We start from the raw sequence: 26,546 nt of genomic DNA on the forward strand, positions 1-26,546 counted from the left end.
AAAATGTCAAATTGTAACAGTCATTTTTCACGTTATTAATGTCCTGACTACACATTGTGATCAGTTGAATGCCACTTTGGTGAATAAAAGTACCAATGTCTTGCAATAAGAGCAAAATCTGAACATTCCAAACTTTTGGCCACCAGTGTATATATAATTTTTTTTATTCTAAGTTTGTATTTTCTGATTAATGTTTTGCAATACAAAAAAACATAAAAATGTTGCTTGGTTTACTTTTTATTATTATTTATTCAGTCATAAAATGTATTTTTGAATAAGAATATTCCACAATTAATGCAGGTGACACAATACACTGAAAAAAAACTTTGAATTTACATGATTTAATCGTGTACATCGGTTCACATGAATCAAATAAGTTACATCAACAAATTTTTTCCTCTTGGGTTAGCTCATTTTACTTTGTCAGAAAACATCATTTGTTCATGTAATCTCAACATAGTGGAATTAAGTTATTTTGAAATGACCCAATTAAGTAGACTCGAAGTGATTTTATATGTGTCCCTAACTTGAATAATTTCCTCAGATTTACATAATATTTTTGTGTCACATAACTGTATTATGTTGTAAGATTTTGTAAATTAGCTAGCTAACTGACTTTAAGCTAACAATAGCATACATTAGTGTGCTATGTAGTAATTGCTCTTTAAGTAAAGAAACGCACAGTATGTTGTTTGTGTACCCATCCTCAACCTAAGCAAAAACTTCACTCTTCACAACAATGGTAACCCAGCATAACAAAATCTGTTCTAAATCCCAAAATAACAACATTAAACATTGTCTCCCCCTTTTCTCATATTGCTATAAAATGCATAAAATAACACTTAATAAAAATTACTCTCTGCATCAAGTCCCATGCAAAGCATGCTGGGAACTACAAATCCCATGCCCTAATTCCCTTGCCCATGTTGTTGAACATACTCCATTGGTTCACATTTACCCTGCATAATGTAATATAGAACAGTGCACATTTTAGAGAATTACATTAATCGAGAGCAAAGAAAACAAGTTTTGAAGAGAAACACAGTTTTGCTGTGTAGATCACAAATAATATAATTAAGTAAACCGGACAACCTGCATTTTCTCTTTTTTTCAGTGACAAGCTTCAACACTACAGTCCTTTTGCTCTAATAGTATTTGGACAAAAGAACTTACAAACTTTGACACCTGCCTATCTCTCACTATGACAGGTTTATCACCTTTCTCCAGGTTACCCATGCAGTGCCAAGCACAATCAATTACAATATTCAACCCCATTTTTAAAATATAAAACACATTGTGGTTACCAAGACCTTACCAAGATTTTTATTATTTTTATTTTCATCAAAGAACAGAAGAGTTAGGGGTTATAAAATAATCATCATAACACCGGAATAGTTCCATCCCCCAAGGTGTGTGGCCTGCAAACTTGCGAAATATCAGCAAATACCAAGTCAAATTCCACTTAAGAGTAGTTTTACCTCGCCAATAAAACTGATAGAGATATTTGAAAGCCCTTTCTGAACAACATACTACTGATACTATAGGTAGTCTGAAATAAGGTGGCTAAGCACTGAGGTTAAACATACATTACGTCTAGAAAGTAATCTCTTTTTTCTTAAGCAATCCTGTTGCAACTCAGTATATAGTCTAAACTGAATGTGTGCCTGCATACACCAGATTGTGTAATTGTGCAAATATCTTTATAAGTATCTTAGATCTTAATATCTTAGATTATTATCTTGATTAATGAAATGATTCATGTTCTGATATGTGTTGATGGATGAGAATAAGATGAGGTTGTAGAGTATAAAGACTCCAAGGTTTCTCTAAACGAGGGTGCAGAACAGTTGTCCAGATACGTCGATTATCTTGCTATATTCTGGATTTTCAGCAAAATAGATTGATTCCACAGCTTTGAGCTCCTCAAAAACAATAATCTAAATGATTAAAAAAGGGAAAAAAAATATTTTATAGTTCATATATTCAAAGAAAAACACTAAATTTCCATTAACTAATGATAGAAATAATCGTCTGACCGTCTTAGACATGAACGATGACACTTTGTGTATTAGGAAGACAAATGTTTATTTGCCTATTTATTTAAATGCAGTTAGTCACCTGATTGTCTCCAATCCTGAGCCAGGGTCCGGGGAGAAAGAGGGCTTTCTGAGGACCAATGGACCAGTGGCGTCCGAGATTTTGTCCGTTAACAAAAACCACTCCTTTGCTCCAATTCTGCCATGTAATAAAGAGTAACATCATTCTTTGTGTCCTCTATGTTCTAAGGCCTTAAGCAAGCCATTAACCCTTCCATTGTCTTCAGTCATTTTTGACCGATTTGATTTTTATTTTTTTAATAAAGATGGTTTCCTTTATCAGAGCTGTACAAGGCTTGTTGACTTTTAAACCATTTGTTATCTGAACTTTAAAAAATAAATCTGAATTGATTTTATGAATCTAAGTGGTTTTATCAAACAGTGTTACACCTTTCATGTTCCCGGTCAAATTTGACAGAGCATAAGAAAAAACACACACACAAACACACACACACACATATGCAGAACTTAGGTGTGGGAGCCACACCATCCAGACAAAACACTACATCAACTATATTATGAAAAACAAAATGTAATGTAAAGTTATCCAGTACATGTGGCACACAGTGATGAAATATTGTTTCTTACATTACTGTTTGGTCATTTTTGACCAATTTTACTTTTCAGTTTATTGAAGTGTATGTTTTGTATTAAGTATGTTTTTTAAAAATGTGTTTATTTTATATGAAAATGAATTGTGTAATTTAGTCATTTAGAGGTCAATTAAGTATAAATACCATAAAATTCCAAAATAAATTCTTAAGTTTAGTGTTATTACTTTAGTGAAGTTCGTTTTATTACATTTCTTTAAAAAAATCAAATAAAATCCATGATTACTGTATCTGCTCAAATTTGACTGGGAATATTAAGAGTGTCGGCCTGTAATGAAGACTGCAGAAGGGTTAAGTCAAGGCTATTGTTCATGTTTTAGTGTTTCAAGACAAGAAACACCAGCAGAATTGTGCAGAAATTCACTGAAGACATCACTCACTGGCAGCTTCACAAAAGTATCTGTGGGTTCATCCACTACCAGACTTCCTCTAAAAAACGCAGGGTAGGAGGGCTTGTTACCAACAGACTTCCACTTCAGTGACTGCAGTCTAAAAAAGGGGAAAATATGTGCTTGTTGGGTGGAAAAGTGTAGGATGTCATAAAAACATGGCAATTTTTGTGAAACTACAACATGTTTTGTTCATATGAGCATTGCTTACTGATGATTTCCTTCGGTTTACTTTCGGTTTAGCTAAGGCTCACCCAACCATTACCTTGATTGAACCGTAAACCTAACCCAGACCCTGCCCCTGTCTCAGAATATATTTTGCAACCAAAATAATCATCTGTAAGTTTATCTCCACATTTATGGTTTTGCTTTGTTTTCTATGTTGTTCATTTTTGGTTTCTTCTGCTTTTTGAAGTAACTGACACAACACATTATGTGTAACTGCAAGTAGTTTTGGAAAGAGGCCATCTCCCCAGAACATACACTATCTGGCCAAAATATGTGAACATCCCCTTGTATTGAATGGGTTTAGTTATTTCAGCTACTACACTCTTTCTAGAAGGTGTATAAAATCATGCATACAGACATGCAATCTTATAGGCAAACATTTTTCATTTTGGTGTTTGGGTATCTAATACTGTTGGCCATGTAGTTTGAGACTAATTATAACTGTAGGTTGTAGATAGAGGACTATCAAAATAAAGTGGGATCTATCCTAGCACTATAGGATGATTTAGCAATCATATCCTCAGAAACAGCCTAAAGTGAGACATGACACCAAGTGTAAAGAACCAGTTTTGTCAGTATCTCCTGCAGATGAAGTTACCCAATACAGTATAGCACTATACACACAAAATACAGAGACAAATAACCTGTTTATGAAACTGGGCTTCATATCCAAACAGTGCATGGTGAATTTTTTTAAAGGTACATCTTCCAGAGTTATATCCCCATTGAGCCCTGCATGGATAATAATAGATAATCAAAAATAATAATAGTAGTAGTAGGAAGAAGATGTTGTAAAAACTAATGATGGCCATATATGAAAAACATACAGTACATGCATAATCTCACTCCAACCAAAACACTATTTACTTTGGGATTTTTTTGTAAATTAATTTTACAACAAAATCCCAAAGTAAATTGTGTTTAAATTGGTTAAATTAATTTAACCACACCCTTTTGTTGGTTGTCCAGTGCTGGACCATAGTTTACTCTCCCACAGTTCTCAACAAGCAAACACAAGGTCCTCTCACTCTGTGCACAGAAATCGGGAGAAAGAACATCAATAGTCTGATAGTGAAACATTTGTGGAATTCCAACATACCTAATAGGCTGCAATGAGCTAAATATGTTAGTCAATAAAGTCACACAAGTCATATTTACCTTACAATGAGATATTCTAATTTTCTGATTCCTATAGTCCAAAACACCAATGAGTTCTCTGTCAATAAATACCTTCAAAAGAGACATTCAAGTAAGCAATATCACACGAGCAAGTGTACTGTTGTACTGAATGTCAGCAATTGCTCTGATTCAGTAAGAACATTCTTCATGGCTCAACCTTAAAATTTCCTCCTGGATTTTATTTGTACTACAGTGTCACTATTGTTATTGTTATCCATAATAACTGTTATAAAATGGGAGCCAAAATAGACAGGAAATGATCTTACTAGAGCTCTGTCACGAACATGGTTCCTGGAGTTGAGTTCTCCTCCTGAATATATATCAGTCTCATAAAGGGTGTAGCCATAGGACTGACCATTGTTGTGATTTGCTGGAAGGTTCTCCATGCTGAGGGGATCATCAGCTGTGAAATGCTATTGGACAAAATGTGCTTAGTCATTTTGGGAACTTGAAGACGAATTGTTATCTTGATAAAAAAGACAACACAAATGGGTTTTCCTATGTCTAGCTCACAAACTGCCTATAAAGTCAATATGAAATGGGAAAAAATGTAGGGCGGGACATCTCAGCCTCTGATGGCCCAAAAACTGCCCACAGTCCATTCACTGAATATTGGAACACTAGCTGAAATTGCAAGCTACGTTTTGATGAACAGAAATTGTGATCAAAAGTTTCATACACTTTCGCTATTTTTTCAGTGTTTTTGTATAACCATTCATACGCAGTAAAAAATGTCCATAATTTTAACGGTAAAAGACTGTAAAAATGCTACAGTAAAAAACGTTAATTGGTTAATGGTAGTTACCTTAAAATATATGGTAAAAAATTATAACATATTTAAAAAGACAATACAATAAGGTAAATTACCTTTTTTGATGTAAAAAGTATGATTTTGCCAAATAAAACAAAATAAGTGTACAAAAGAACTAATTACACAGCTATGACTAAAGGTATGCCCTATCTCAAAAGCATGCAGGCATCAGTAACGAGATCTTATTCAGTTCCATTCTGTGTCATTTGAGCCATCATTGATTTTGTGTCATGTACTTGGTGCCATCTCCTGATGGCCATATATAATCAGAGTGAACGATCCTCTCTACCCATATTTGGATGACTCTCACCTCTGGTTGCAGCGATCTGAATCCTAATGCAATTGGTTTAGCATTCCACAGATGTTTTTAGCCAGACATTAATTTACATTATGTGCTGCATACACATTGTGCTTTGTTTGGATTATCTAATGATCTATGCATCCTATTATGTTGTGTGCGGGCTCATTTAAAAGATAATCACCTCCTCTAAGTAATGATATGTCATAGTGAATGTTCTGTTTATTTTTTGTGTTTATTTTCTACTCTTTGAGAGCTTTCCAATGACATATGACACATGGCTATTTGATTAGTTTGATGTTTTTACTGATTACAATAAAATGTACAGTGCAAAATTATTAATAAATTATCAAAATGGAACACATCTGATTTGTCTGAAAATTTCAAAGCACTTTTGGTCATAATGCCTGCAAGCATTGTAAAGTACAGCTTCTAAGCTTTAAAACAATACCTATTTTGTGTTGGTCAAGACTGTAGTTAATAATATTTTGATAATAATTTTTTTCTCTGCGGGCCCATCAGCCCATCTGAGCTTAAAAGTTTAATGTAGCATTGATGAAACTGGGCAGGGGATTTCCATTTCCAGCATGTTTGCATGAGACTTGATAGGGAGAGTAAATGTTAAAAAATAAGTGTTATTTTACGTGTTTTTGTGCAAGATAATTAAAAAAGGGGATACTTGTTAGTGTTTAATGTTTTGTTATGTTGAGATTTATCAGAGTTTCTGTTATGTTGGAGTTTTAGGTGTTACCATTATGGTGAAGTGTGGAGTTTGAGCTAACAATAAGGACAGGTAGATTAAGTTTGATTGCTTCATTGAGCAAATGCTGTACTAACCATAGCATAGTTATTAAACTACATTCTGTAGTGCTTCCAACTAGCATGTATTTAGCATTATAACATTCACTTTCACTAGTTAGTACATAAAAAAATTAATAGAGATTTATTTGAGTTACATTGACATGTCTAATTTTGTTGGGTTTACTCAATTCAACAAGGTTCATTCTACACAAAGTGTTTATGTTGAGATGACATAGTAATTTTAAATTGAGAAAACTAATTTCAAACATGTGAAACTACTGTCCATGATTGAATCAAGTTCAGCCAATGAGCTATTTTTTTGTGCAAGTCAAAAGTCTGGCTAAGCGAGATTCGACTTAATCCATTGGTAATTGATTGAATTTGAGAAAAAAAAAATAAGAGGGATTAGTGACATCAGCTGAAAAGGAAAGATGTTTCAGAGGCAGAGCAAATTATTACTTTTTCATGAAAGATTAAGAGGACAAACATTTTTTCATTATTATTATTTAGAATAATGTGCATCAATGAATCCATTCACAATAAGACCAGGAACATGTATTGAGTAAAAAGGTAAATTTGAATTTCCTTTTGCCTGTAAAGGGAAAGCAAAAAAGAATGGGGAAAAGAAAGAGCATAATAGTGTGAAACAGAGCCTTACTGTTTCTGCACACCGAAGACTCTCCCATAATGAAATGTAATGTGTAACCATCACTGGCTCATATGCTCTCCTGCTCTGCGCAACTGGTGGCTCTAGTAACGGCTCCCCTGTCATTGAGACAGACATATAAAGACACGAACAGAGGCAGGAAGAAAGGTCCAGTTCCATGAATCTCATTTAAACAGTATTGGAGTGCAACTAATAAAAATTAGTGATGCTACTAACTTAAATTATCAGTAGCCTTTGCCTTGACAAGCTACAGTAGGTTCCAAAACACTGCATTTCAATGTATTTAAACAATAAGAGATCTTGTGAATCTAATTGAGCTCTATAGTGCAGAAGCATACTGTTGTAGGTGCTCAGCAGTTTCCTCAAAAGATGATACTTGGTTGTATAATCTCCACTCTCAGTTAATGGAGCATCATAATCTATGAGAGACAAAAGAGGGGACTCTGATTAACTAACAAATTCTGAGACCATTCTGAAGAATACAAACAGTATGATCCCAGTGGTCATGACTGTTAAAAATACTTAACCGTAGCTGCTCGTCTGTGGTTTGTAGGTGCCAAAGTCAATTGCTCCACTCATGAAACCAAAGCTGGTTCCTCCATGAAACATGTAAAAATTGATGGAGACACCACGATCCAGAAGCTCTCGCACAATAGTGATCATTTCTGTTGCAACACGGGAGACACAGATACAATGTGTAAAAATGCAATTAAAAAAAACATTCCTTTATTTTTATCCACAGAGAAATTTATTTTTTAAGCACTGAATTATAAACCTTTTAAGACAGACTTATAATGATCTTTAAGTGATAGTATATGCTTCTGTAGAAGCCAGTAGTCAGTGTGATTTTAACTTCATTTAAAAAAAAAAAAATGTTTCTTTGCCAAATTACTAGTGAAGAACTACACTACCCATAATCCTGAAGAGATCTCTACCAATCAGAGAAGCCACTTTAATCATGCAAACAAGAATTGCGGCAAAAGCACTTAGCGGTGACCACCCACTTCTACAAAGCATTGGGAATTACATAATCGAGTCAATCCCCTCACATTCTCAAACAACAAATTTGTAAATGTTTTCATATTTTGTAATAAACTTCATAAAGCAAAGTCTTTCTAGCTAGTTAGTCCACTGGCGGCCATCTTTGGAACACTCCCGGGAAGCTATTTCCAGTCATGAAAGTGCAGCTCCTATCTACTTGAATGGGGAAAGACCAAAACCTCCAAAATGACTGGTCAAGATTACGATCAAAGAACATATTTCAAATCAGCAGTAAAATCTGACAAGACTGGTATCATAAATTGTGCTTCTTTACCTCAGATAATGCTTTAAAAAAACAATTTGAAGCTGCTGTTGTGTTAAGTATGTTGTTAACAAGTTACTAAATAACAACAACAATAGTTGTTGGGGCCTGGGTAGCTCAGCAAGTAAAGACGCTGACTACCACTCCTGGAGTCGCGAGTTCGAATCCAGGGAGTGCTGAGTGACTCCTAAGCAACCAAATTGGCCCGGTTGCTAGGGAGGGTAGAGTCACATGGGGTAACCTCCTCGTGATCACTATAATGTGGTTCTCACTCTCGGTGGGGCGCGTGGTGAGTTGTGCGTGGATGCCGCAGAGAATAGCGTGAAGCCTCCACATGCACTATGTCTCCACAGTAACATGCTCAACAAGCCACATGATAAGATGTGTGGATTGATGGTCTCAGGCGCGGAGACCACACCCTGGCCAAAGGGGAGGTAATTGTGTGGAAATACGTCACATGGGCTTACCGATTCTTTATCGGCAGTATCGCATGTGGAGGAAGTCCCCGTGGTAGGTCCTACCCAGAGGGGACGGAGCTCTACAAACACGGCGACTGGTGGCAGAGGGGACTCTGCCCAAGGGGAGACATGGGTCTACTGTCAGGGAGACCGTACCATGGAAGATTACATCATATGGGGTTACCGACAGGGAACCAATGCATATGGAGCACCTATCCCAGTACAGGGGCTGACATGAACAGGGCATACTGACAAAAGTACTGGGCCTGGCATCGAATTCCTCCACCGAATTTGCATGCCGCAGGTGCTGAGGGAGGAATCCAGGGTTCACCGATCCCGGGAACTCACGTGGATGAAAGAGCGCATGTCTTCCCCTGGGGAAGGAGAAAGGCACTTGTGTGCCACCGGTACACCCGGCCAGCTGCCCGCACCCTTACCTGTTTGTACCTACCAACACACGGGACGAAACTGGCTCAACCCGGAGATTATAAAATCTCACAAAGGTATTGTGTGTTGCCCAGCCCGCTGCTCTATAGATGTCTGTTAGAGAGGCGCCATTGGCGAAGGCCCAGGAGGAAGCTACACTCCTGGTAGAGAGTGCTCATAGTCCCAAAGGGGACGGTATGCCAATGCAATGGCATTCACAATCTGGTGGGCAATCCTCTGTTTGGATACAGCATTCCCCTTCTGCTGTCCCCCGAAACAGACAAAGAGCTGCTCGGAGCGTCTAAAGCTCTCCATGCGGTCCAAATAGATATGCAAAATGCGTACCGGACACAGCAACGACAAGGCTGGGTCTGCCTCCTCCCAGGGCAGCGCTTGCAGGTTCACCACCTGATCTTTAAAGGGGGTAGTGGGAACCTTGTGCACATAGCCCGGCCGGGGTCTCAGGATCACGTGAGAGTACGCCGGACCAAACTCTAGGCACATATCACTGACAGAGAATGCTTGCAGGTCCCCAACCCTCTTGATGGAGGTGAGCACAGTCAGGAGGGCCATATTCAAGGAGAGGGCTTTCAGCTCAACTGACTCTAAGGGCTCAAAAGGGGCTCTCTGTAGGCCCAGCAGGACCACAGAGAGGTCCCACAAGGGAACGAGGTGCGGCCTAGGAGGATTCAACCTCCTGGCACCTCTAAGGAACCTGATGATCAGGTTGTGCATCCCTAAATACTTACCGTCCACTGCATTGTGGTGTGCCGCTATAGTGGCTACATACACCTTCAAGGTGTAGGGGGACAGCCACCCCTCCAACCTCTCCTGCAGGAAGGAAAGCACTGACCCGAGTGCACAACTCTGTGGGTCTTTGCCTCGGGAAGAACACCAATTCGCGAACAGGTGCCACTTCAAGGCGTACAGTTGCCTGGTAGAGGGGGCCCTGGCCTGAGTGCTAGTGTCTACCACCACGGGTGGTAGACCACTCAGATCTTCCACGTCCCATCCAAGGGCCAGACGTGGATTTCCAGAGGTCTGGTCGCGGGTGCCAGATCGTGCCTCGTCCCTGTGAAAGGAGGTCCTTCCTCCAGGAATTTACCAGGGAGGGGCTGTCATGAGGAGCATGAGTTCTGAGAACCAAGTCTGGGTGGGCCAGTAGGGCGCTACCAACAGGACCTGTTCCTCGTCCTCCCTGACCTTGCACAACATCTATGCAAGTAGGCTCACTGGGGGAAACGCATATTTGCGCAGACCACGGGGCCAGCTGTGCGCCAGTGTGTCCATGCCGAGGGGGGTCTCAGTCAGGGAATACCACAGCGGGCAATGGGAGGATTCCCGGGAGGCAAACAGGTCTACCTGTGCCTCGCCAAATCGACTCCAAATCAGCCGGACCACCTGGGGGTGGAGCCTCCACTCTCCCCTGAGCATCAGCTGCCTTGACAGTGTGTCCGCTGTGCGATTGAGTTTTCCGGGGTTGTGGGTGGCCCGCAGCGACTTGAGCCCCTGCTGGCTCCAGAGGAGGAGATGGCGGGCGAGTTGCGACATGCGGGGCGAGCGCAAACCGCCTTGGCGGTTTATATACTCTACCGTCGCCATGTTGTCTGTCTGGACCAACACATGCTTGCCCTGGATCAACGGCTGAAGCCTCCACAGGGCTAGCAATACCTCGAGCAACTCGAGGCAGTTGATGTGCCAGCGCAGACAAGGGCCTGTCCAGGAACCTGCAGCTGCGTGCCCATTGCAAACAGTGCCCCAGCCCGACTTGGAGGCGTCTGTCATGACGACAACTCGCCTGGAGACCTGCTCTAGGGGAACCCCTGCCCGAAGAAATGCCAGGTCCGTCCAAGGGCTGAACAAGCGGTGGCAGATCGGCATGATAACAGGAGGGCCATGGCATGCAGAGCGGAGATGGCTCACCCTGCAGCACTGTAAGCCTTCACCATCAGTGACGATGTAATCTTACAGGCCTTGGATGGGAGCCTAGGACGGTTCCACCAGGTGGGCACAAGTGCACCGCAATCACCTGCTCTACCTGGGGAACGTCCGTGTAGCCCCTGGCCGACCTGCCGTCGAGGGTGGTGAGAGCAGCAGAACTCAAAAGCCCAGTCCGGGCAGTGAAAGGTGCCAGCCACGACTTCGAGTTCTTCATGCGCCTCCAGGAAGAAAGGCACGGGGGCGGAGTGTGGCCGTAAGTGGTGCTCAGACCCCAGGAACCAATCATCAAGCCGCGAGGGTTCAGGGCAGGGTGGAAGGTTCCACTATAGCCCGACGCTCGTGGCAGCCTGGGCGTCAGACTCAGACTGGGTGACCACACCTGAAGGCGGAAGCCCAGCCAAGTCCTCTCTAATGGACTGAAGCAGCCTGCTCTCCGATGCTGCTATCGAGATCTCATCCTCCTCCTGAGCACCGAATGAGAGGTCGAACCCGCTCTGGGGTGGGCCACCTGACTCATTCCATAACTCAACCGGGGAGCATGAGCGTGCTGGGGAATGGGAGGTCCGTGGGGATTCACCCGGCGGAGTTGCTCCCATTGAAGTCCCCAAATGACCCCCAGCGCTAACCATCGCGGTCATGTGCCTGCGGTCAGAAGAACCGGGGTGGGGAGCAGCTGGAGTGGCTTTCCCTCTGAGGAAGGAAAGCCGCGATCGCAACATGGCCATGGTCATGCTCTCGCAGTGCGGACATGAACCATCCACGAATGCTGTCTCAGCGTGTCTGGAGCCCAGTATCGTAAGGCAGCGATTGTGACCGTCAGAAGCGGAGAGATAACGACCGCAACCAGGAATTGCACATAACCTTAAAGGCATCTTTAAAAATACGTTTTCCGTCAGTGCCAACTCTTTTAGGGAATATATACTCTTTTAGGGAGAAATATACTCTTTTAGCGCTCAAGGTGCGCTGTTGAAGCACCCAGGGGCGTTCTCCGCATTTATCTGTGCGAGAGGGGGAGAAATCGCTGTGATGCGCCATGAAATCCAACAGCCGCAGAGATCACAGGTGATCTACATCAACACCGCTTGGCTCCGAAGAAAAAATCTGAATGAGTGGTTGCACACCAGCTCCTTTTATACACGTATGTCCGGGGGAGTGGCATACAAATTCCACTAGCCAATTTTCATTGGCCTTTTCTCAAAAATCAGAGGTGTTTGGGACTCCCAAGAGTGACACCTTGTGTCACTACGTGAACACAACGTCGAGTGAGTGACAGATATGGAACAAAAGTTGTCTTTTTTTTATCAGACACGTATACTCACATGCTTGTGGAAGTTGTAGTCCTTATTGATATTAATGATAATGATATAGAGCAGATTTATGGAGCAAACCTGGAAATTCTCTCACCAGTGAGCAGAGAGTGGAATGGAAAACCCGGAGTTATTACAAAATGCTTTGTGTGAGGAGGGGAAATTAGTTTTGCTCCATTCCGCTCACATACTCTGTTACACAACACAAAAGCTGGAACAGTTTCTTTACCTTCTGCATCGAAAACATGATGAGGTTCTCCCCAGACGTCAAACCAACCAGACCAGTATTCCATTACCAAAAGCGGCTTCTGTGGCTGCAACACAAAAGCACTGCACTTTACACTAAAACGCTCTCATACATGTTAATTTATTAAAAAAAACAGCATATATACTCTAAAAAAAAATGTGTTTTGTCAAATAACAAAAAATAAATAAAACAAATGTAGTGGTAAAATATAAATTAATTTAAATTCATTTTATTCAAAGCAAACATATAATTTAATATGACTGAATCAACCGGACAACATTAATTTAGTAAGAAATTGGTCCTTTAGGCAACAACTATGTGTATTTACTTTTTACATTGGTGTTGAGTGACTCTCACATTTAATTCATTGCAGTTTGCATGCATGCTGTATACGGGCTATAAAATACAGATCCTGTCAATTTGCAATGATTTCATTAATCAACAATATACAATAAAAAAAAAAAAGGGAAAATCTTACTGACCTGCAGTTCTGCTAGATTATGTACATCACCATAAGACAGTTTCTGCAGGTTAACTGTCTGCAAGACTTTTTGGAGAGATGACAAAGCAATTTACATATATTTTGTGGCAGAACACCTTAACTCACTCTCATTTTAAACAACTGAAAGCATACAGGTAAATGTATTGAAATGATTCCACATGTGCTAAATATTGCTCTAGCCTATAAGCATTTTTTCCCCCTATGGAATGGTACACAGATAGTGCCTTACTGCACCTCTAACAATATCTAAACAAATCAACATCCAGAAAGTATCTTTATATGTGCTCATTACCGCATTGCTAATGAGTGGTGTGGGGACACTAGATAATGGATGGATATGAGTGTCCATTAGCTACAGTACCTCCATCTACCCCTCCACATTTTAACCCTTCCCGGTTGTCTGATGTCAGGAGAAGCTCTGAGATTCCTCGAGACAGTAACGCCTGTTGATTTTGAAAACAAAATTTCTGACTTTTTTACAGATTATGAGTAAGGCAATGATTATTTAGTTGTTGTGTGCTGTATGTAATTACATTTCATACCTCTCTGATGAATGACAGGTACTGCTCATCCTTTGCATATGAACCATATTCATTCTCTACTTGAACAGCAATAATAGGACCCCCTCCATTAAACTGCAGGGAGAGGAGGGAAGACAATATTATGACAAAAATCAAACAAATAAAAACATGCCAACCAAAAATCAGGTATGTTACCTGGAGAGGTATGATTCTTGGAATGAGTTTATCAAAGTATGAGTTCACAGCGGTTGTGAAGCCAGAGTAGGTGGTTCTTAATTTCATATTCTTATCTTGAAGCAACCAGCTGATTAAAAAACAACAACAACAAAAAAACAAAACAAAAAACAGGTAAAACAAGGCAATACAACTTAAAGAAATTAATAATAAAGCAGGAATGTTTTACAAAACTAAACCAAGAAAAAAAAAAAAAAAGGATGTACACACATTTACATATAACAGGGGAGGTTCTAACCTTGGTAACCCACCCAAATCCCACTCAGCACATATGTACGGCCCTGGACGCAGAATCACCCAGAGGCCTAATTCCTCTGCAAGACGAATGTATGCCCTGCATACAAGCAAAAGAGTTCATTGAAATAAAATGTATAGGCATACTAGTGAACATGGAACATGATATTAATGTATATTTACTTTGGGTTGGGTGTAAATGACTATTGATTAATGTGAAGGCTTCGAAAAGAGAAGGATTATAACTAAAATTGAACTGAAAACTAAAGCTTTATTACTGCCTTAAATTTTTAAGTAAAATCAAAGTGCTGGCAAAGTTAAAACCTGCAGTGATAAGTCCATTTAACATTTTTCAAACATTTTGAATTGAACCCTTTAAGCTCTGGAGGTGTTTTTAAAGCTGTCCTTTTTCAGTGGCATGCCCAAAATTAAAGGCTTGTAACTCTACATAAAAAACAAAGCGGGTCAATTGTTTGGTATCATTTTAAAGAAAACTTTTCAAAAATAGATTATGATAAATCATGAGACTCTAAGCATAAGAAACTGCTGAAAAATAAAAAAATAAAAAAACTTAAAAAATGAACTTTTTTGTTATTTTTCTGATTTGACATATATGGTGTAAAAAAATGTAACTCTGAAAAACTGCTTTTGTTTTGTTCCCAATCATATCACCTGTAACCGAGGACACAACTGAGTTGTGTTGATATGACAAAGAAATCAAAAGTTATAGCATTACAAAAAATTATTTATCCTAGTGTTCAAAAGCATCTCCAAGCATCCAAAAGTCTCTCCAAACAAATAAAACATAATAATTGTACATACGAACAAATTACACATGCAAATACTACAATGACTAAAGATATGCTCTCTTTCCAAAGCATGCAGGCATCAGTAATGAGATCTCATTCAGTTCCATTCTGCATCATTTGAGCCATCATTGAATCTGAGTTAAATCCGTATCAAGAGACCAGAATATCATAGACACTTGAGGTTGTGCTATTTTGACTGGGGCCAGTTGGCAACCAATCAGAAAAACTTGGCAACTGCATAATAAGACCACTTGCCTTTTCTTCAGCAAATAAACATCTAGATTGATCTTATTGTTTCTGATTGATAGTTCAGAGAAAGCTCTTACTCCAGATCCAGCTGCTCGTGAAACAGATAAACCCCTCGTTCTGGTTCATGCAGATTCCACGGCACATACCTAAAAAGAGAGAACTGACAGAATTCTTCAAGAAGGTTTTGAGAGAGAAGGCAGTTTTTCCCACAACTGTCCTTGAAAACGTCATCATCTTACGTAGTAAGAGTGTTGAGACCACAGGCCTTCAGTTTCAGTAGTCGGTCTCTCCAGTACGCCCGGGGGACCCGGAAGTAGTGGATGGAGCCCCCTAGGATCCGAAATGGTGCTCCCCCCAAGGTGAAGTGAGGCGAGTCTGCCCTCAGTCCCTCTCTTTCTGTCATTCTCTGTCTCTCTAGTGGCTAAAGGAGCTACAAAATTAAAAGCAAAGTCAGAATAATTTATATTGATTCTGCTGTGCAAAGCACTGTCACTAAACTTTTTTATCAAAATTGAATTTGACTGATTCAGAGAAAATGCAGTAATTAGAAAATACTTACTAAAACAAAGTAACTTTGAAGTGTTGCCGTAGTTGCTGTGTTTTGTCTTTTAAGGACAGTATACCTATTACATTTAAAAAAACATATAAACTGAAATATTATGAGGTGAATTCACTAAACAGTTGTGTCATAGTATTTTGGCACACTTCACAAACCACCAAATCCAGTTTAACCAAGCACCCCTTGGTCACCACAATTATTGTTAGTAGTAATATTATTAATAGAACACTGGACACTTCATCAAATGTATCAAATGGTACTACTGTAATTAAGCATAGCATGCATTTAATATAACAACAAAGATGTACAAATTATTAATATTAGCCAAACTATAAATCTTACCTTACATACAAAAGCATACAAAGCAATTATGCTGGCAGCGGTAAAGAAATGAGCACTAATCGAAGCAGGGAAGTTGTGGCCACTGTACCAGCTGAACCAAAGGATAAATCAATGAAGCAATGTCCAGAATGTACTGATACAAAGAGAACAAGACAGGCTTTGTTATGAGGAACAAACAAACATGTAGCCTACTGTTGTGTTGGCCTGAGGGTGGAGGACATTTCAACAGGACAAACTATGAGCATGTGAAAATATAAGTATTATACATGACATGCAGCTTTAAGGTTTATTTATTTATTTTTCAGCTTATTTAATCATTTTTTATCCATCCCTTTAGTCAAAAAAGATGGGAGCACTTTACAATAAGGTTCCATTTGTTAACAATAGTTAATGCATTAAGTATCATGAACAAATAATGAACAATGTATTTTTACATCATTCATTATTCTTAGTTCATTTTAGTTAATTAAAACACAATTGTTCATTTTTAGTTCATGATAGTTCACAGTGCATTAACTAATGTTAACATATATAACTTTTGATTTTAAAAATGCATTACTATATGTTGAAATTAACATTAACCAAGATTAATAAATGCTGTAAAAGTATTGTTCATTGTTTAATGTTAACTAATGTTGTTAACTAATGTTAACAAATGGAACCTTATTGTAAAGTGTTACCAAAAAGACTTTGCTTAAAAAAATAAAATTAAAAAAACTGACCTTTAGTCAAAAAAGAATCAATTTTAAAATAATTAAAAAATCAAATTTTCCCAGTACCCATCTTTATGCCAGAAACTAGATGTTTGAGTGGTGCTTAAACATGGTAATACAATGGCACTTTTTGTTACTTTCTTTTTCCGTGTACTGTTAGTGTTTTGACATGAAATGAATGCAGAATTTTCATTTTTGGGTGAACCATGCCTGTAAGTTTAAGTTGACTATTATAGACATGATCGAAGGTTTGCACATTTCACAAAGATAAACAGGGCATATGTACTACCAGCAGTCTTTTTTATCCCATGTAAGAGAAAGCCTGAGTAATCATCAAGAAAAAAAATATTTCTGAATTTTATGTACAGTAAATTGTGTATGTAAGTTTAAATGCAGCAGTCACTTGCTCATTGCTTTATTGCTTATGTTTAAAGGCTAGTTGATGGAACTGTAAATTACTAACTTTCCCTTTTTTAAGCTACATCCAACAAACTCTGCAAAGAGTTTATGCAGTTCTGACTCGCGCTGCTGTATCTGTTCTTACTCATCTGAATTATGGGGTGCGTTCTGTTCAGAAGTGATCATCCTTTTACCCTATTCTCTTCAAAGACTTCACCTCCTCTGTGAGAGCTTTGGAGGGCTGAAAGGTGTGGGACTCAAAAATAGTCATCATTTTATTGTAATGGAAATTCAGTTGGGAACGACCCAACAGCTTGTCTACCATTATTATTACTCCCAACCAAGTGCCCAAAGTGCGAAGGCATCATTTTTGCTTTCAAAGTCACAAATCCCCAAGACTACATTACACTGACAGAATGTTCAAATGAGCTGACTTTGTTTTGAAATGCTCATGTCTTTTTTCTGACTGTAAGACCTGTAAAAAATGTCTTTGCTTCTGCTCTCTCCTTTCAGCGAACCTAAGCTCTAACATGGTGTAAATGTGAGGAAATTCCTTCGGAACATGGTTTACCTTAAGTGGCGGTTTTACATGTTCAGGATACTCACTCTTTCTTTCTTGCATTTTGAGCCCTTTTTCTTCCTCCACCTTTCTTTTTTCTGGATGGAAGACTTGTAAAGTACATCTCTCCATCCAGGCCAGTTTTGGCTTAACAGGTGGTGTCCGCTGAACCATTGCCTCAGTCTTTATCTTTGTTTTTTCTTGTCTTTCGCTCTCTTTCTCTTGCCCACCATTATGATTTCTGGGTGCTCAATGTCTCCTTGCCCTCTGACTTCCTCAACCTTTGTACTTTCAGGTCGGGTGACTTGTATATTCCATGTCTCCTCCATCCAAGCAAGTTTTGGCTTAGCAGGTGATATGAGCTTCTGGATGCTCTGAGGTGCCAGGTAAAGTTTAGTGTTGAGGAGCGACCTTAATCACCAGTGTTTCTGCCACTGTGATGATTGATTTCTCCAACTGCTCCGTATCTATCTCCCTTTCTTCCAATGCTCACTGTCTTTCAGATCCTTTTTTGTCCTCCACCTTCCTTATTTCTGGAAGCTCAAACTTCCTCTCTCTTGCATTGGACTCCTGATTCTCACACTTCTGTGCCTGTGATGGCTTAAGTGCCATCTGGGCAAGGAGCCAAGCCATCCAAAGAATTTGCCTAATTGTGCCATGATATTCCAATAGTTCATACAGCCTGTGAATTGAAAACAATAGTCAAGATCATTTATGAAGGTGTATTAAGCATGAAATCATTCTCATTCCGCTTAAGAGCCATGGGCTGTTCTCACTGCTACCATCAGGCAGGCGGTATCGCAGCATCAGGACCCGCACCAGCCGATTCCATGACAGCTTCTTCCCCCAAGCAATCAGACTTCTGAACTCTTGATCTCTCACGATCAATTTACATCAGCACTGCACTTTATTAATCTTATTATCTCACACTGGACTGTCATAAATTATATTCTCTCTTATCAACACACTGGCAACTGACTATCAACCGACAGCCTGAATGTCAATACAGCACAATACAACCTACTGTACATTTTATATATACTTTATATACTGTTTTTCTTGTATGTGTAATGTGTTTGTGTGTATTGTATACTGTACATTGTATGTTATTATTGTGTTGTGTAATTATGTGTTTATGTAAATTGTGTAAATCTGATGTTTATTTTAAATTGGTATATGTCTCATCACTGTCATGACTGCTATGTTGCATGGAACTGCACCCAAGACTTTCACCCACTGTTGCACTTGTGTATATGGTTATGTGACAAAAAAAAAAGTGATGTGATTTTGATTTGATTTAAGATCTTTTAAAATACCATGCCTTTTATTTGCATTATAAAACACTGTCTCTTTAAATTCCACAATAATAAACTTAGACATATTCCAATTAAAATAGCTAAAATTTTAATGTATTATGTAATTTAATTCCCATCAGGGGTCTTTCTATCAACCCTGTTATAGAGCAAGTAAACAAATAATCTTTAATTTCATGTAATTAATTACAACATGATTATTACTATTTTACTTCCATAGCTACATCTCAATTTTCTGTGCAAGGCCCAGCAGAACATTTTATATATATATATATATATATATATATAGTATGTATTATGTATGTAGTCAGTATAGTCTCTGCCAGAAACCTACCTCTGCGAGTTCCTGAGAACAACTGTGCCAAACTTGTCTTAGCGTTCCGATTTAAAGCCTGGCTCTGATGATATCATAAAAACTTACCGTGACGTCATTATAGCTCCTTGCAAAGCCACTTAGTTGATTACATCCAAATCGTTAGAATTGTGTCAGGGCTCTTGGCAATTCTCCCAGCGCTAACAACCAGAATGGAACGATTCGTATGGGAGGCCCTGCACGGTAACTCACATTTATACACTCTCGGATTATTGCATAGTTGCCTAGCCCACTTTTTATAGCTACTTTGGGCATTTTTTATTATTATTATTATTCTTAATAAATAATATTATTAATATTATTTTTTTAATAAAGTCGCTTGGGTATTGGAAGTCTAGGGTTGCGTTTTTTTTGGGGGGGGGGGGGGTGGCTTATTTCAAACGAACAGTCGGCAGCTGTCTAATATCCTCATCTATTTTTCAAGCCTTTTTAATTCGGCCTGCATAAGGTGACATTTAGTCCAATCCAGAACTCGATTTTATGAGTTTGACACCCCTTCTACCCTAATGAAACATAATAAGTGTAAATTATTCAATGATTTGTAGATTTCCAGTTCTATATGTTAAATATTATTATTATTATTATTATTATTATTATTATTTATTTTTTTATATTACTATTATTATTGAAGAGAGACATTATGTCTATATAGAGGGAGACCAGGGATCATTGTCTTTGTCTACTGTAGGTAACCACACTGGCATACATTCAGGCAAGGGTCAATATTATAAATGCCAGGTTGGTCACCTGTTTAAATGTCATGAATTTATGCAATTTATCAACATTGCGTTAAACTTTTAATGCCAATAAAATGCTGTAAATAGTCAGAAAGGCAAGAAATTATTTTAAAATAATTTTACATTGTAAATGTTGGAAAATAATTGATTACAGTAGTAACCTATAATATACATTTTACCAATACATTGCTGTAAATTCATTAACTTAGTATTAGACTCTGTTTATAAATCAAAATCAAAGTCAAAAAGCTGCTGCACAGTAAACATTTATTAAAACTGACAGCATACAATATTTGATTTTATTTAAACCAATGCAAGGAACAAAGGCATCTGTTTTAACATAGCAAGGCTTTTAACTGAACAAGACAACATTTAAAAATCAAACTTATAGGGGTGGGGGCCCTAGACTGGATTCATTGTTGGGGCCCTACCTACACCATAAAATATTGTGCAACCTAAGAAAAATTAAAGGTATTTCTGAGAGAACCAAGTAGCAATAAATGCTTCAGACTATAACTACAAAAACAGAGAGAACAGAAGCAATGATCGGGTTACATCCACTACAGAGACGGAGAGTGAACTAACCTCTATAGCTTCAGCTGTGAGAGCTCTCTCCGCGAGGGCAGTGTTATTTCCCTCGAAATGAGCATAAAATGTATTTAGCTCATCCGGGAGAGAGGCAACGGTATTCATGCCATTTTTATTCCCTTTAAGGTCCGTGATGATATTAATTCCCTGCCACATGCTTCTAGAGTTGGTGGTGTTAAACTCTCCTTCAATATTGTTCTTGTACTGGCGTTTTGCTGCTCTGATAGTTTTGCGGAGGGCATAACTGGCTTGTTTATGCTCCTCCGTGTTCCCGGAATTAAAAGCGGGGGTCCGCGCATCCAAGGTTTCTGGTTGGGGTAGATCCGTATTGTTTTGGTTGGAACAACATCCTCTACGCACTTTCTCGATGAAACACGTTACACTATCAGCGTAAAGCTCGATGTCATCATCAGAGGCGGACCGGAACATCCCAGTCCGCGTGATCAAAACAGTCTTGTAGTGTAGAGTCTGATTGGTCCAACAAGCACTGGATCGTTCTGAGGGTGGATGCTTCCTGTTTCAGTTTCTGCCTGTAAGCAGGCAGAAGCAGAATGGAAAAGTGGTCCGATTTGCCAAATGGTGGGCGGGGGAGGGATTTGTAGCCATCACAGAAGGGAGAGCAGCAATGGTCCAAAACCCGGTCCCCTCGTGTGTTGAAACTGATATGTTGGTGGTATTTTGGTGCGATTGATTTGAGATTGGCTTTGTTAAAATCCCCGGTCACAATGAACGCGGCCTCAGGGTGCGCAGTTTCCTGCTTGCTTATACTCCCATACAGTTCCATGAGTGACCAGTCTGTGTCGGCTTGTGGCGGGATGTACACAGTTGTGATAATGACTGCTGTGAATTCCCTCGGTAGCCAGAATGGTCGACACAGAAGCATGAGAAATGCCAGATCAGGAGAGCAGAAAGACTTGATAGAATGTACGTTCCTCTGATCACACCAGGATTTGTTGATCATAAAACATACACCACCACCTCTGCTTTTACCTGAGAGGTCTTTCGCTCTGTCCACTCGGTGCACGGAGAACCCCGTGGGTTCGATGGCTGAGTCTGGAATCTCTGCAGACATCCAAGATTCTGTTAGGCAGATAATGCAGCAGTCCCTCATCTCTCGTTGGATCTCGTCGATTTGCATGACTTTTACTCTGATGAGAACGCCGGCTCTACTTCCTCTTTTCCTTCTGCGTTTCCACGGCTGGGCTGCCCAGAAAAAGGGCTCCGCTGCCATGTTTGTAAACAGCGGGTCAGCATTGAGGAATTTGAAGTCTGGTTTACGGTGTGTAATTGCAGAACCAATGTCCAGAAGTGTTTGTCTGTCATAGACAATAAGGCAGACAACATCAAAGACAAAAAACATAAGAACTGTAAACAAAACAAACAAAAAACTACAATGTTGTGTCAGAGCTCGTAACGCAGCAGCCATACTCGGCGGCATCTTGAGTCCAAAAAGTCGTGAGAGTGGCCGAAAAATTGATAAAAATAAACAATGGCTGGGTTTACCAAAGCACTAGTAGTTAGCAGCTTAATCTCAACAGCATGTAAAAACGTACCCCTTAAACTCTGGTTAAAGACCATGGACATCAGACCATGGACATCCAGTCAATTTTGGATGGCGTGCATGTTTTCCATTGTTTCATCATATGTCTCAGCCTGAATGGACTAGATGCTCAATCTAGGGTCGATGAAGGAAGGCAGTAAGGGCGGATGGAACCGCTGTAAGAGGAGTATCTGGGTGGGCGGAGGAAGTTGTGGAAGACTTCCTTCGTCCGTCCCAGAGCCAGCGTTGGGTGGGGGGGCCCACCACAGCTCTGCCTTCCTTCAGCCTCCCATAGCTCCGCCTGTGCATACGGCCATCTGGAAGTGGAAGAGAAGAAGGGCTCCTACTCTGTCACTGCCCATGCTCACAACCACAGAGGTTGTTCCCCTGTCACTGCCCGTGCTTACGACCACGGAAGTCATTCCCCAGTCACTGCCTGTGCTCCAGTCTATGTTGACTCTGCCCTCAGAGTCTTCCACGGCTTCCTCCTCCCTCCCAGAGACTCCTCTTACAGCGGTTCCGTCCGCCCTCCCAGGGACTCCTCTTACAGCAGTTCCATCTGCCCTCCCAGGGACTCCTCTTACAGCAGTACCATCTGCCCTCCCAGAGACTCTTCTTACAGCGGTTCCGTCCACCCTCCCAGGGACTCCTCTTACAGCAGTTCCGTCCGCCCTCCCAGGGACTCTTCTTACAGCAGTACCATCTGCCTTCCCAGGGACGCCTCTTACAGCATTTCTGTCCGCCCTCCCAGGGACTCCTCTTACAGCGGTTCTGTCCACCCTCCCAGGGACTCCTCTTCCAGCAGATTTGCCCACTCCTCCTCCAGTGGCTCTGCCACCTGACCCAGTCCCAGCCCTGTGGCCGCCTCCCTGGCCTCCTGATCATCCACAAGCTCCTCCTATTTACAATTATTATTATTTTTATATTTACATTTATGCATTTGGCAGACGCTTTTATCCAAAGCAACTTACAGTGCCCTGATTACAGGGATAATCCCCCTGGAGTAACCTGGAGTTAAGTGCCTTGCTCAAGGACACAATGGTGGTGGCTGTGGGGATTGAACCAACAACCTTCCTGCTTTAGTCCACTACACCACCACCACTCCTCCGTGTTATGTTTAGGAGCGCCGGGGGGGCTATGTCACACCTGAGACTTTTGCTCTAGAGCCACCAGAGGTCACTAGGTGTTTCAGTGACTTTTAGTTTGAAGTTTTATTTTACCTTCTTGTGCCTCTGTTCCTGGTTCCTGCCCTGATTGATCCCAGCTGTTTCTCATTTACCTTGTTTGCCCCAATGTATTTAAATCCTTATGTTTGCTTGTGTCTTTGTCAGTTGTTATTTCCTGTTACCCCCATGGATGTGATGTTTATTTTGTTCCTGTGTTTTCCAAGTTTTGTATCTGGACTCATTTTCTTATTAAATCAAAGCTGCACTTAGATCCAGCTCTCTTGATTCTTCCTGCATTCGTTACAGGCTCATTTTATAGAAAACAGGCTAAAGGTCTTTGCACACCAAATGTGAATGTTCGGCGTGATTTCTTGCCGTGATCAACATTTTGAATTGAAGCAACTGATTCCTAACCAGCCATTCTCACCTTGAGCGAACAAAAGCAAAGCCTTTTTTTTACAGTAAGTGTTTTTTTTGTTTTGTTTTTTTTTTTTGCCTGGCAAAGAAATGCCCTGACCAATATAGCTTTAGGTCACGTGTCAGAAGCCATTGCATTTCCCAGAACCAGAGCAACTGGTGGCACTAAAGCACAGAAAGCTTTTTTGACAAACAACATTAAACGCTGAAGTAACTCGAGCAGTAAGGATGTGTAGCTCATTTGCATCAAATGCCTTAAACTGAAAAAAATAAAATTTAATATGGGTTCTCTTAACATGTAAATGATACAGCTGGATCACTGCCTTGCATCCCCTTTAAAAATGATCTGCTCTTATGTGAATTGTCTTCATAATTTATTCCATATTACTGCATTGTTTGCATTAAATCTTATGTGAGTTCTCTTATATCTTTAATATAATATATATCACAGCATTTCCTTTTGTATAACTTTTTAAATGGACAACTTTACAGATCTTAAGTGTTTTACTTTGCAAAATATTAATTCTAATGCTGTGACTTGCAGTACACTCTGTGTGTCTTTGAATACCAAAAAAATAACATTATTGCTGTGCTCTGTTTAATAGTTGCTAGTATTATTTTTTTTTCTGATTAACAATTTTTATTGATTCACATAAATGTACCTCATAGAACAAAACTTATATACATAGAATCAAACTTAACCCCAACTATTACTCCTCCCCCTCCCAATCCCACCCTAACCCCAGCAACATAAAAGTGGTCTTAAATGACATAGAAATGACATATGCACACACATAAAAAAACAAAAACTAAAAACATAAAAATAAATAAACAAATAAAATTAATCAATTAAAAACACAACAACGATAATCACACATCCACAAATGACAAATACCTGCCCCATTTCTCCACGAACACTTTATACCTCCCCGTTCCTCTGAAAGTAATTTCCCCAAAGGCCCCCACCCTTCCCATCTCCGAGCACCACTCCTGAAAGGAGGGTGCTCCAGCCAACCTCCAGCCCCTCAAAATGATCTGCCTGGCAATCATGACACTGGTTAAGACCCAGTTCTTTATGTGTCTACTTACAATGTCAATGACCGCCCCCATCACCCAAGATACAGAGTCTGGGGCAGAATAATACCTGAATACCTAACACCTCGCATACCAGACTCTGCACCTTTAACCAAAACTTTTGAATTTCCACACACCCCCAAAAGACATGGGTTAAATCTCCATACTCTGATTGGCATCTCCAGCAGGTGGGTGTGTCTTTAAGACCAAGCCCATACAATTTAGAGGGGGTCCAATAGAACCGATGCAAAACCTTGAATTGTATAAGGCGCACCCTTGAATCTCTAGATGCAGTCTTTATGTTTTTTAAAATCCTAGCCCATTCTCCCTCCTCCAGTTCCAGGTCTAAATCTTTCTCCCATAATCTCTTGAGAGTGGTTGAGACTCCGTCCCCCAGACTCTGAATTAATAAGGAGTAATACACTGATGCCTCATGACCTTTTCCAAAAGCAGAAATCACCTCTCCCAGAGTATCTGCTTCTCTAGGGGGGTGTATGCTATTTCCAAAAATAGTACAGAGCAAGTGTCTTAGCTGAAGATACCTAAAAAACTGAGATCTGGGGATCCCAAAATATTGAACCAAATTTTCAAAGGATCTCATCACACCACTCTCATAAAGATCACCGAGTGTATTAACCCCCCTCACAATCCACTCAGACCAACAAAAAAGGGACTTATTAATGCATAGTTTGGGGTTTAGCCATAGGCTCGAGGCAACATTTAGATAAATATCTGAATTAAACATTTTGGACACTTTTGTCCATACTGAGTGCAAATGTGAAATAACGGGGTGTGATTAGTTAGTTTGATGGAAAGGTTTGCAATGGCAAAATAGGGGCAAGAAATTCTTGTTCAATGCAAAACCAGACAGGAGCTCTTTCAGGTGGAAGCGACCAATGAGCTAAATGTCTGAGACCGAATGCATAATAATAAAACAGAATCTTGGGTAAGCCTAACCCACCTTTGTCCATCGGCCTATGTAACTTATTAAAATGTAACCCAGCACGCTTACCATTCCAAATGAAGGACTTCGCTATGCTATGAAATTGCCTGAAATAAGAGAGGGGGACATCTATTGGGAGAGATTGTAAGAGGTAGTTGAATTTTGGAATACAATTCATTTGAATTACATTAACCTTCCCAATCATCGATAAGTGTAATGAAGCCCACCTGTCCACATCATTCGAAAATCTTTTTATTAAGGGATCAAAATTAACTCTGACTAAATCAGACAAATTTGCTGCGAATAAAATTCCCAAACACTTAATGCCCTGTTTCGGCCACTGGAAGGCGCCCGGCTGGAAGGCCGTTACTGAACAGTACTCTGTCAAAGCCAAAGCTTCGGATTTAGACCAGTTGACTTTATATCCTGAGAACTTGGAAAAGGAATTAATAATTCTATGGAGGCAAGGCATATATCTAGTGGGGTCGGAGACGAATAATAAAATATCATCT

At 39.9% G+C, this 26,546-nt stretch overlaps 1 protein-coding gene across 1 annotated transcript; it reads right to left on the minus strand.

Moving 5' to 3' along the window:
• Nucleotides 1-230: 230 nt before the first annotated feature.
• glb1l2 (galactosidase beta 1 like 2) lies at nt 231-16,303 on the minus strand. Its single transcript, XM_051724289.1, has 20 exons — nt 16,213-16,303; nt 15,871-15,934; nt 15,551-15,741; nt 15,389-15,457; nt 14,258-14,353; nt 13,981-14,089; nt 13,807-13,899; nt 13,626-13,707; nt 13,245-13,309; nt 12,745-12,829; nt 7,608-7,745; nt 7,419-7,499; nt 7,072-7,178; nt 4,770-4,916; nt 4,483-4,554; nt 4,275-4,353; nt 3,969-4,056; nt 3,088-3,196; nt 2,119-2,235; nt 231-1,937 (listed from the first exon to the last, which is right to left on the minus strand). Exons 3-20 carry the CDS (start codon nt 15,712-15,714, stop codon nt 1,827-1,829), a joined length of 1,812 nt encoding a protein of 603 aa, XP_051580249.1. The 5' UTR covers nt 15,715-15,741; nt 15,871-15,934; nt 16,213-16,303; the 3' UTR covers nt 231-1,826.
• Between the last annotated feature and the right edge of the window lie 10,243 nt (nt 16,304-26,546).

This window comes from Myxocyprinus asiaticus, chromosome 18, assembly GCF_019703515.2.
Source record: "Myxocyprinus asiaticus isolate MX2 ecotype Aquarium Trade chromosome 18, UBuf_Myxa_2, whole genome shotgun sequence".
NCBI lineage: Eukaryota > Metazoa > Chordata > Actinopteri > Cypriniformes > Catostomidae > Myxocyprinus > Myxocyprinus asiaticus.

Coding starts and splice junctions, on each gene's coding strand:
- glb1l2 (XM_051724289.1), bottom strand. CDS start 15,714: ATGACAGAAAGAGAGGGACTGAGGGCAGACTCGCCTCACTTCACCTTG. Junction 15,458..15,550: donor GGTCTCAACACTCTTACTAC/GTAAGATGATGA, acceptor CTCTCTTTTTAG/GTATGTGCCGTGGAATCTGC. Junction 14,354..15,388: donor CACGAGCAGCTGGATCTGGA/GTAAGAGCTTTC, acceptor GCTTGTATGCAG/GGCATACATTCGTCTTGCAG.